This window comes from Kazachstania africana, chromosome 7 (genome assembly GCF_000304475.1).
Source record: "Kazachstania africana CBS 2517 chromosome 7, complete genome".
In the NCBI taxonomy this organism is placed as follows: domain Eukaryota; kingdom Fungi; phylum Ascomycota; class Saccharomycetes; order Saccharomycetales; family Saccharomycetaceae; genus Kazachstania; species Kazachstania africana.
Window position 1 is genome coordinate 321,490 of NC_018946.1, and position 12,716 is coordinate 334,205.

The following is a 12,716-nucleotide window of genomic DNA, read 5'->3' on the forward strand; positions in this document are numbered from 1 at the left end:
TAGAGTAAGGGATGATTAGGAAGTCGAGGTCTATTACTGGGAAGCTAGTTGGACCGAATACTGCAAATTTGAAGCGTATAAAGCCTGAATTGGCGAGAAAGATTATTCGAAGGTATCATTTTATGAATCAAAGAAAACAGAAGATTTGTTCGTTACTTGGCAGTAAAGATGTGGAAATGTATAGAAAGCATCTGAGTTTCGAAGAAGGCTGGAATGCACGCCTGAATGGGGTAGATTCTGTTGTGGAGAGTGTGTTACGAAACATCGGTACTTCGAATGAGAGAGATGCATTGATTAAACTTCTTGGATATATTATGAAAGAGGTTGAAGATGAGATGGGACTAGCCAATTATCAATTTGCTAGTAGGATGGGACAGGACGCGAACCGAGGAGGAGATTCATCGAAGATACTTGTACAATGGATTCGGGAATTGATAGATGAAGGAAAATTAGAAAGGAATAGGATGAAAGCATTAGAGATAGGATCATTGAGTAAAATGAACAAGATTTCGACTAGTGGCATATTTGAACCTGTAGTGAGGATTGACTTAAATAATTCTAACGACAATGAAGGGATTATACGACAAGATTTTATGAAGCGACCTATACCGACGGGCGAAAATGGGAAATTTGACCTAATATCATGTTCATTAGTATTAAATTTTGTCGCTCAAGCCATTGATCGTGGAAGGATGTTGAGAAGATTTAAAGATTTCCTAAAGGGATCAAAGCTGATTTTCATTGTACTTCCACTGCCATGTATGGATAATTCGAGGTACATGGATACTAATCATTTCAAAGAATTAATGGAAGCGCTTGGATACGATAAGATCCGATACTACAAGGCGAAGAAACTTTGCTACTTCCTGTTTAAGGGGAATGGAGAGAGGGAACGACAAGGTAAGAAGTTCACGAAGAAACTTAAATTACACGATGGGCCAAATATGAACAATTTCACCGTCCTTTTTCCAGATATGTAAAAACAACATTGTGTATTATTAATCATTATTATTTATTATTATTATTATCAGATAATGACGATACACAATCTCACGAGGTTACCCTCTCTTGTCTGTCCGCCCAAAATACTCTCTTCCAGTCACAAAAACGGAAGAAGGAAAGTTTTTTGCCAGGAAAATGGAAGAGACAAAAGTCAAAACCTCCGCGCCCCACATCTAACTTCTTCTTTGTGGAAACTTGTTTTACCTTTCGGGAGAGGGAATGATGCAAGGTACCGCAGAAAAATGCACGGAGAGACGTACGGAGAGCAGTCCCAGCAATTTCTCACTGACAGCTGCTTCCATGCGCCGAATTTTTTCCTTTAAAACTCTTCCGTGGTAACCACAACGGCAAGAACAACGCTGGCAGAACGGACGGCGCCGCCGCTTCCACCCACAGAGCCTCTCATCCGCACGCCTTACCGCTCCCCCGTTGGGCGGCCTTCCTCATTTCTTGCTTTGCTTGGCTGCTTGCTTTTTGTCACCACAGCGTTAAGAGGTACCAGAGGTATCATCATCTATTTTATGCGCAAATTCCAGATTTGTTCACCGTGGATTAGCATGTAACGTATGGAAATTTGCATTCGGCAATGACGGAGGAGGAAATACGTCGTTTCATTAATCCATTTAACTTGAACTAAACTTGCCTCACTAGCGGCTGCTTTCTCCCCAACTTGTCTCTTTCCCGCCCCTCCCTACATTATCTGTTTCCCTGTTTGAGAGAAAGAAAAAACAAATTAATAAAGGCGAAAAGAGTGCGAGAGAGTGTAAACGATTCTATTGATACAATTGACGATTGACTTTGTACAAGTGTTGTTGTTATTCATACAATAAAAGAACTTGGACAAGAGGTGGCGGCGGTAAAGTTTGATTCACTATTCCACTTTTCTCACAGATCTTTTTTTTTTCTTTCTTTGACTCACAGCATATTTCTTTTTCTTGATTGGAATAAAAATATCCACATATATATACAAGTCATAAAGGGATAGTTGTAACTTTACTAATAAATAGATCATTACAGTGTATTTCATCATTTGAATTAACTAAAAGAAAATTCAGTTACTTTTTCCGTTTGTTTTCCTTTGCCTATATTCTAATTAGATATTTTGACGTCCCCCTCCATTTCATATTCTAATTTATGGACATAACACAACAGCAAAGTACAACGATGATGAATTCATCATCATTCGATGCTCATGATAGTAATGACTTCATGATTGATACTCTAACGAGACATATCTTTTTTGAAAGGATATTCCCCCTTTTACCCATTGAATCAAATCTAAGGACCTATCAAGAGGTTGAGGCAAATGAATTTTACACATCATGTAGATCAGTTGTATTAAATGTTGCAGTGTCAAGAAATCTAAATGCCATTATAAACCACTCTCTAGATCTTATTGATCAAATTTTACAAAATCATAGAATTATATCAAATCAGTTAGGGGAAGAATCAATACAGTCCATTTTAGTCCTTTTAAGATTACTAAGTGACGTTACAGAATACTGTTGGGAAATTAAAGAAAATGCACGACCAAATAATTCTACTCGTCCAACTTATGAAGACCAAAAAAAATTTTTATCATCAAATGTTGTTGGTTTCTCCACTCATAGACCAAATTTTCATACCATACCGCCAGATCCCATTGATTCCAATCTAGCGACCAGATTCATCAAAGTCTGTACAGTCTTAAAGTTTAATACAGGAAGTTTAAGAGTACTGCAAAATATGTCATACAATCTTACAGGTTCAACTTCAATCAAATTGGATAATATCTTACCAGAATATCAAGCTTTCTTGAAGGAAAATAATTACCCCTTATATGCTGCCAAAGTGGACTTAACACTAGATTATATTCAAAGATTTATTGGCGCAACAAATCCAAATGAACTAATAAATTTTCTCAAATTGAAAATTATAACACCATTCGCAACAAACCATTCAATATCTGCAACAAATATAGTAGAATATCTGGATCTTTATGGTTGTATTTATCTGACAAATAAAAGATTACCAATCTTCTTGGAAATGGTAAGAAAATTATCAAGCAATATGAGAAGAACTTCTATACATTCATTATTACTATATTTTGCTTCAAAGGCTATGATGATATGGATGCTAGCAAGACCTTCAGAATACGTTCAATATTATTCAAATATTAATAATAATGAAGATCCTTCAATAAGACAAATTAAACAACTATCTTCATCTCTTTTCGAAGACGTTTATTCAAATTTCAATATATCTGCATTACTCTCTACAGTTTATGACTTTACAAATAGTCATAGTAACACGGCATCTAATATCACTGGTGACCCTATTATTCCAACAAATACTGATAACAATAACAGTTACACTGGTGGCGATAACACCACCACCACTACTACCACTACTACTAGTGGTACTGCTAATACTGCCTCGTCTCGTCTCCTTCGATCTGCAAGAGCTAATAGTAATCATAGTTCAGGAAGTTACAATGGTTCACCTAATACTGTTAAAAGTATTCAATTGTCTTTAAGTAATTCACAAGGAAGTACTGGTAGTACAGGTCAAGAGAAAAGATTTTTTTCGCCAGTATCACCACTATATCCATCTCAAAATTTTCCTTTTTCACCAATTGTTAGTCCACTTGATTTTTCAGATTCTTCAACAAAAGGTCAATCCACATTTAATGATGAGAATTATTCACAGAGATCAAGAACTAAATCTGCTTCTTTTGTACATGATTTCGATTCTCATAATCTTCGATATCCTGGCGATTTAGATGAACCTTCTAAGCAAACCTCGGAATATTTCAATCTAGATAACGTCCTTGATCTATTTGCCAATTTCTCACAATCTGATTTGTTATCTCATACCGCTGTTTTGAGATTCTTAGTCGTCTTAACTTTATTAGATCCCGATGCCTTCAATGAAATAAATTCGACTTCTTTTAAAAATATTCCAGACATCAATGACGACAATATCAACATTGCCAACCCCAATGATCATAACTCATCAATAATATCTGAAAGGGCTCAAGGTTTGAGACACTTAACTCATGGCCTCAAAAAATTGACTTCTTTACAAACATCCAAAAAATGTCGTCCTTTCAAATTCTTAAGCATATTACTTAGAAATATCAACGCAGTTCAAGTTGTCTCTGACGTTGCTTTAATCGATTCGATCAGATCTTTGTTGACTTTAGTAACAATGTCATCAAGCGTTCGTCTTCATAATGAAAATTTACCAATTGTACTATTTTCAAAAAGGCTTTTCGAATTTTTAGGACATAACTTGGATATTGGCAAAAATTGGAATGCTATCAGGAATAACTACATTTCTAATTGTTTGGAAAGATATCCCAAGATTAAGAGAAGACTTCAATTGGAATTTTTCGCAGGTTCAATACAATTGAACCCAAAAGTCTTCCTTCATCATTTACAATTAGATAAAGAACTTACTATCTTAAATTTGAAAAGGCTCTCTTTGTATACAGAAGGCTTCAGAATTTTTTTTCATTTAATTACCGCTAACAATTTAAGAGGTGAAATTGCGATTAGTACATCAAAATTTTTCAAATCGTTATTTTGTCTTATAGCTGATATTCTACTGAAAGGATATCCCTATTTCGATAACAAAGTCACAGATATTGTTACATCAATTTTAGATGGTTCTATATTAGAAAAATTTGAAACTGCTAGAAGTCTATCTCAATTAAGTAGAAGTGCAGATAGGGATGATGAAAGGTATACTTTATCTTCAATACCTGAGAGTGAACGTAACCCAACGCCATCCATCAATGTATGGGATATTCACACCGTACTCCCAGCGTACCAACCCGTTCATGAATCTCCAGCAAGTGCTTCAAAACTTGACGAGTTAAATATGGAAAATGATAGGCCTTCAGCAATATTGACTCCCCTCGCACATCATGTATCCACTAACCCCAATTTGTCTTATAAGAGAAGTTCATTACTCTCATCACCTATAGAATTGGAAAAAAATAAAGAACGTTCACAAAGCGTTGAATATCCTGTAATAAGTCAAGCACAGATTCCTCCTCCACCATCTATGAGTTCCCCACAATCGCATCAAAATTTAATGAGAACATTAAGATCTCCAAAACAACAGCCATTACAACAACCAAGATCGAGAAGAACTTCTGACGAAAAAGGTCCTAGAAATTTTACCTATCACCAAGTACAATCAGAGAATCCATTTTTTGCAAGTTCCTTAGTCTCTGCAAATACTGTTAGTCGAAATTCAAGCTCAAGTAATAGTGTTGCTAATAGAATCAGTGATAGTGACGATGCACGAAAGATTATGATGGGCATATTCAGTATTTTCAAAAGAGTAACGAGTTATTTCATTTTGCCAAGCCAAAAAAGTACATCAGATTCCGCTTGGGTTTCAAAGGATTTTAGAAACATTATTAAACCTATCTTTGTTGCCATAATGGATTCTAATGATGTCCTACAAAGTACTGCTCAATCATTTATGGATGTATTAGGTAACTACATTGCTGATTTCTCCCTGGGAGTTGATGCGAAAAACCTAAGTGAACATTATCTGTTATGCACATATACTATTGCCCTCTTTTCCGCTGCATTATACGATTTAAAAATAAATAGTGCCAAGAGAGAAGTTCTTTTGAGTGTGCTAGTTAAGTTTTTCAAAGTCAAAACAAAACTTATGAAATTGGCAGGAAAATCGCACCTCATAAACGAGATAACCGAAATCGAGAAGACAGTTTTCCCTCTGTTGGCTGCTACTTCAGGGAGTTCTCTTTTCATATCTTTACACTGTAACAAAGGTAATTCCCAAAAATTTTTGATACAAGGCTACGCAGAATTGGCAACTTCAATCAAATTTTATGAAAAATATGTCGGAGGTATTGATAAAACGTGCATTTACAATTTAAATTTTATTAATGCCACAGCAGGTGGAACATATCCCTCATCTGGGTCAGTCGCTTTCCAGCGTAGATTAAGAAATGATATTTTGAAAAATATTAGATATCCTGATTCTTCGTTACTAGACGCAATGAATGTATTATACAATAAATGGTTTTACTTTTCATCATTAACATATTTGAGTCATGAAGAACTTGCTGATTTCAGAAGTATAGCAGGAATCTTGGCCTCTATGGCTGGGATCTTGTTTATCATTGGTGGAGACGATATCCTATTATTTAAGAGTTTGCCATATTTACTTGATTTAAGAAATGAATTGAACAGGAAAATGGATTATTTTGTCAAGAAACAATGTGATTGGCTAAATAATTCTGATCTTTTAACGAGAGAAAACTCAAGAGATATTCTTAGTGTCGAGTTGCATCCTCTTTCCTTTAAATTAATGCTCGCTCATTTACATACAAAGATAGAGCAAATATCAGCTTTAGATTTGTCTCAACAAAAGAATCAATCTGCTTTCTTACTTTTGGAACAATCCATTATAATTTTAAGAACAGTTTTAAAACGTGATGATGAAGAACGAAACATGTTAGTGTTTTCTCCAGAATTGATCGAGGTTATTGATTTAATCATTGACGTTGTAGAAAATATTGATAAAACCTCAATCAAATATTATAAGGCTGTTATTCAATTGTCAAAAATGTTACGTGCTGTAGAACATTCCGAAACATCTTTGGGTCTTAGAAATCATTTCATGTTAAAAAACAAATGGATTAAACTTGTAATTAGCTGGTTCAATCATAGTATTGTTAAAGAATATGATTTTGTAAACCTTTCAAAACCTCATCGTAAAATGAACCTTAAGAAAAGAGATTTAGACTTTCTCTATATTGATACATCTATTGAATCATCGAGAGCACTTTCTTATCTTACAGAGAATGTGCCATTAATTGTTGCGCCAACATCATCCAAGGAGGAATTAAAGAGATCGGCTACAGTAACTTTTGGAAATTACTTCTGCATCCTTTTGAAAGGTCTAGAGAAGTACACAAGCTCAGAAGAGTCACCTGTATCGGTTAAACATAAAATCAATATTCTTACCGAAAACATAATAACATCGTTGACAAATCTTTCAAATGCTAATGTAAATGCTAGTTTGCAATTCAGTTTGCCGATGGGTTACTCCAATAATGTCAGCATTAGAGTTGCTTTTCTGACAGTGTTCGTTGACATTATTTCTAATTATCCCACCCAAGAAAGTCAATCCGACAAAAATAGAATGACAGGGGCTGATCAATTGATACAGCTTTTTATAAGGCATCCTAAGTTATTGTATTATATGAGTTCAATCTGTCCCGCTAGTGATGTAGATGCTTTGGCGGTTACTTTAGTCAATGGGTTCGAAACTAGAAACGCTGGATTCGTTGCTGTAACGTCTTTACTTAAGGAAGAGATAAAAGATGCTACAAGGTGTTCCGAAATATTGAGAAGGAACAGTTGTGGGACTAGGGCTTTGGCACTGTATGCAAGACAAAAAGGGCATCAGTATCTGATTGACACTCTAGGGCCTGTACTACAGGAAATTATTGAATCTGGGGTATTCTTAGATATAGAGCCATCTCCTTCCAACGAAGGAAAACCGCAGGTCGACACTTTTATGCATTATTTGGAGAAGCTTGTTGATAGCCTCGAAAACTCTGTTGATCTTTTCCCTCCTGAGCTACTGATCGTCTGCAAAACAATTTATGAATCTGTAGTTGAGAAATTTCCAGAATATGCACTCATAGCTGTAGGTTCTTTTGTCTTTTTAAGATTTATTGGACCCGCTCTAGTATCGCCAGACTATGAGAATATCATTGATGTGAGTAGCTCCAACAATAAGCGTTCATTTGTCGCATTGGCTAGAATTATACAGAGCATGGCGAACGGTTCAAATACGTTTGGTAAGTGGCCTCTATTAGCGCCCAAATCGGATCTTTTAGAGGCATATAGTAAAAGGATTTTCGATTTTCTTTCTGCACTTTGCTTAGCTTCAAATGTTCCGTGTATCGAAGTGGGAGAAGTAGATGGGCTCGTGCCGTTTGATTACAATTTTCTTCACAAATTTGTTTATGAACATGATCTTGATCTTCGTTCAAAGGTTGCTAATTCCATAAATACTCAGCAACAATTTGAACTGCTAAAGGATACATCTCTGTTAGTCGATAACATTCTAGGGATAATGGGGCAGCCCATAGCAGAAATGGAAAACGAATTGCCAGAGTGGGTTAAGGAAAATATGGATAGCTACCCACATATATATGAATTTATGAATAGACACTCATTTCGATCCTTCCTGGAAAATAGCAGTGAGGAATTTGCCGTACAAGAATCCATGTCTTCGGATGGTATACCAGTTGTCATCGTCACATTTGGAAAGCTCTCTGCTGAGCGAAATAATTTGGAATTATTCGTATTCAAACTCTTACTCATACAAGCGAGAGTATGGTCAAATAAGTACTACTTGGCCTTTGATTGTACTGAATATGGCATCAGGCCTTCTGATTTCAAAAAACTATCGAGCAAGTTCTTTTCTCTTTTACCAGCGGAATCAGTAACGAACTGTGCCAACGTATTTTATATCAATGTTACTGAACTGTTCATGAAGGGCTGGATTTTTATCCTAGAAATGGATAATCCATTTATTTCTGAAGAAGTTCCTTTTCAGTTTCTAAATAGCAACTCGGATTGGGAAACAATGCAGAAGCTTGGTTTACCTCCAAGAAATCTGGAAGTTTCCCAAAATATTCGCATAGCTATACATGATATTGCGCTATATGATGAAACTAAAGATGGCTTTTTTCCAGTGACCTTAAAGCTCGGTAGTAAATACTTTCAAGTTTTACAAGAAACCCCAAAAATTTACCATCTAAACCATTTGAATACATCTTTGGGTGTAAAATTGAATAACGTTTACCATTTGTCAGAAGTAAGCTCAATAACGACTTCATCGCTTAGCGCAATAGAAAATGAATTTACGGTATCATTTTTTGATGATTCAAGACTAATATTTTCCAGCCCAAAGTATCTTGAAATAGTTAAAATGTTCTACTATACTCAAAGCAAACTAGAAACTGAATATGAGGTGGAAGGCTCGAGTACTTGTTTAACTACAGAGATTCAGAAAAAATCCAGGGACAGGTATGATATTATATGCCATCTTCTACTTGTTATTTTTGTTAATCTCTTCAATGCTGACAATGTCGTGAAAAATGTTTCGTACAATCTATTGGTTGCTGTCCAAGACGCATTTGATTTGGATTTGGGAGCAAAGTACTGTATGTCACCAGAAGTTTATGTACCTGAAGATACTACAACTTTTCTGTCCACTGTTTCTAAAGCCCTAGCGAAATCTTCTCCGGAATTAACGCCTCATATGTGGAAGTACATGTTGTCTGGATTAAGAAAAAAAGTCATAGCACATGAATACATCCCCGTGACCATTTGTTGTTTATCCTACTGGGTACCCAATGTTTACAAACATGTATATCTAACCGATGAGGAAGAAGGTGTGGAAAGAGTTTCACATATCATAAGGATTTTAATAATGTTGACTGTGCAGGAGCCTGATTTTAAAACTGTTTATCTACAACATGTATGGTTTGGTTTTTCATTAGATGATAGATTAACTAAAATCATTGTCAATGAGATTATTAATCATGCTCTTGAAAGGGATTCTGAAGGCCGGGATTGGAAAAGGGGTGCTTACTTGATAACAGGATTTTCTAGTGCGGAAACAGGCAGCCAGATTGTTGACAAATTGTTGGATATGATACGATCTTTTTTACCATCCCTGAATCTCGAGACTTCAACCCACAGTTGGTCTGAAGTAACCATTTTGTCGAAGCTTGCAGGAATGGTATTTTTCGAGGCACCCTTATTGGCTCAGATGTACTTGCCACAATTGCTATTCATTATTTCACTGTTAATAGATGTAGGGCCAAGCGAGTTACGATTTAATTTGCACCAGTTACTAATGAATATATGTCATTCTCTCAGTATTAATGAAGCTTTAAGTCCCTCGAACAGAGAAAATCTTAATAGAGTTTCCGGCATTTTTTCAAGACAGAAGTTAAATTTAGTCTCAAGCTTCAACCAAGACAAAACAAAGCTCTTGCCATATTCCGCTGCTGCGTCGTTTGGGTCCAAGTTTACCACATTACAGCATTTTGTCACTAATCTAGTGACACTTATGAATTCAAGTTCTCCATCAGAGGGCGCCCACTGGAAGAGCAGATACAAGAAGCTTCTGGTACATTCCGTCTGTACTTCAGATTCGTTCTTATCAGCTCGTGCAATGATGATATTAGGTATTCTTGGTGAAAAACAGAGCACCGAAAATATGTGTAAATCTTTGTTATCAGAAACAATGAGGATTATTGGAGAGCCGTCTTTGACAGATGAAACGTTGCTTTTAACAATTGCGCATTCATTCGCTTATAGTAAGCTAGTCCAAGGATTGGATGGTAATCTACCAATCGTGAAGCAAATGTTCTGGTTTTCCACTACAGTCGTGACTTCTAAGCATCCTGTTCTCTTTGAGGCTGGTCTAACGTTTATGTCGAATTGTTTAAACAAGTTATATTTAAATCATTTTGATAACAGTTCCGATGTATTGCCTCTTCCTGATATTTTGTTGGAGGCCAGAAGCTTTGCAGCCTCATATTTAGACCGGCTGGAAAGTTTCTCTAAAACGAAGTGGAATAAAGAAAATTATGTTCATATTTTATTGGCATTTATTATAAGAGGTTTATCCATACCTGCCATCAAAACGGTAGCTAATTCTTCTTTGAGATCGTTATTTCTACACTCATACTCTGATCTTGAAAAGGATCCCAGTTCTGTTCAGCATATGTCCTACATGCTTATTTTATTTCTTTTGTATCCTTCTAATCAATTTTGTGGCATTTTAGAGGAAATAGGGCTGGTGGATACAGAAATGCTTTATTTAGACGAAGAACATGCAATTCCTGGAGTTTTAAGTAAATGGATAACATCGGATAGTTGCGATTCAAATATTACGCTTTATCAATGTGCTCTATTATTTGCTAGTAGCATATTGGATGAGCCAAGTAAGTACAGGTTTGCTTTAATCATGAGGTACTTACTTCAAACAAATCCTGTGTGCCTATACAGATTCTACCTTATTGTAAGAAAAGAATTGAGACGTATTTCATCTTTAGAAGAAAATGCGGCCACTGTTTCTGTAGCGTTTGATATCGTTGGTTTGTCTGTAACTCATGAGGAATTCAATTACATGGAGGACTTCGGACTAAAGTCATCAGAATATATTGATAAGAGAGGTTTATCAATTATAAAGGACGTAGAAGTGTTCAAGCAAAATTATGAAGATATTATGATAGATTTCCAAGCCGATCCAAGGTTGATTTATGAGAACAAAAAATTGACCTTGATGATTTTATCCAGAATGTCATGTCATATATAGTATACTAAAAGATTTACATGTTTTTATGCGTGCTATGAAACAACGAGATCACATGAAAATATGTATATTTGTTGTACTCTGGATTGTGTGAGGCTGTTTATAGAACGATATACAATAGTTTATGTCGATTGTAATAAAAAAGATTAGAATTTTTTGAATATTTTGAACTATATGTGCTAACTACAGCAAATACTTATCAGTCAGTCATTCCTTTACATTAAGTAACCTTGCATCTGGTTTATCATATGGTAGAATATGTTCTCTGCCGTTAGGTACGTAAGAAAATCGAAGGACCATATTTGCGACTTGGCCACGTTTTCCTTTACTTCCTTATTCATCTACTATTTTCGAACTAGATGGCTGTATTCCCATAATATATTTTCATTATAGCTCATCCGCAAAAGTATCCTTGCCTAACTAGTTACAAATGTAATCTTTATCACCGGCTTTACGAAGCACAACAATATCATTATTCAGTAGCTCAACAACAAATCGCTCGAAACGTTCTATTTTATTATCAGAAAAAGTGAAGCCATTGAAGCCATCATTGCCCCATCATGATATAAATCTAAGCCTTCTTGCAGAAATGGTAAATTGATATACCTTCTGCATATGTTAATCCGTCATAACAAAGAATGTTAGCTTTCTTCTCGCAGAAAGCTTTTACGCCGTATGCATTTATCGTTCAAATAGAAGAAAGACCTAGTTTAAAAAACAGCTTGGCTATTGATGGACAGTTTAGATTGCTATTCGACTATCAAACGGTAGAATCGTTCACATGATCGCATCTACTTTTAAAAACAGTGAAACAATGTTTCCAATGTATGATAGCCTAAATACTGATTGACTAAAGCAATTTCCAATTTTGATGGATCCAAGATGCCACTCTAATGGGACATACTGTATCCTGATTAGAATTTGCTATAATTGTGGTGTCATTATTTCTCCAGTTCCTCGGCCAATCGAGTAATTGGAATGCTTTGATAATCGGGAAACGTTGAATGAAGTGAGCAATGAAGGTCTTCAAAAACCGAAAATATGTTGCTAGTGGCATTTAGAGACCTATATTTACTACGCCATCTAATAATATTTATATGCTAATTCAATGTCTTTATCATCCTACCCCAACTCACTCACTATATAGAGACATATGGAAGTTTTGTTTTGCAAACAACCGGAAAGGTTATATAACTGTAATTCAATTAGATTCTCAAGCCACGACATGGATGACAAAGCTCAATGCGTAATATGTCTAATCAAATAGATATTCTAATATCACACTAAATTTTTATGCTGTCATTATGACTTACTGAAAAGGGAAATTTATTGGGTCACGT

General features: G+C 35.5%; 2 protein-coding genes across 2 annotated transcripts; both read left to right on the forward strand.

The window, feature by feature from the left end:
* Positions 1–11: 11 nt before the first annotated feature.
* Positions 12–980, forward strand: BMT2 (25S rRNA (adenine2142-N1)-methyltransferase; the record flags this gene model as incomplete). Its single annotated transcript, XM_003958265.1, has 1 exon — positions 12–980. The coding sequence occupies one exon, from the start codon at positions 12–14 to the stop codon at positions 978–980; it is 969 nt and encodes a 322-aa protein (XP_003958314.1).
* A 1,156-nt stretch (positions 981–2,136) lies between these two features.
* On the forward strand, positions 2,137–11,379 carry IRA1 (GTPase-activating protein IRA1; the record flags this gene model as incomplete). The annotated part of the gene is made up of 1 exon (XM_003958266.1): positions 2,137–11,379. One exon carries the CDS (start codon positions 2,137–2,139, stop codon positions 11,377–11,379), a length of 9,243 nt encoding a protein of 3,080 aa, XP_003958315.1.
* Between the last annotated feature and the right edge of the window lie 1,337 nt (positions 11,380–12,716).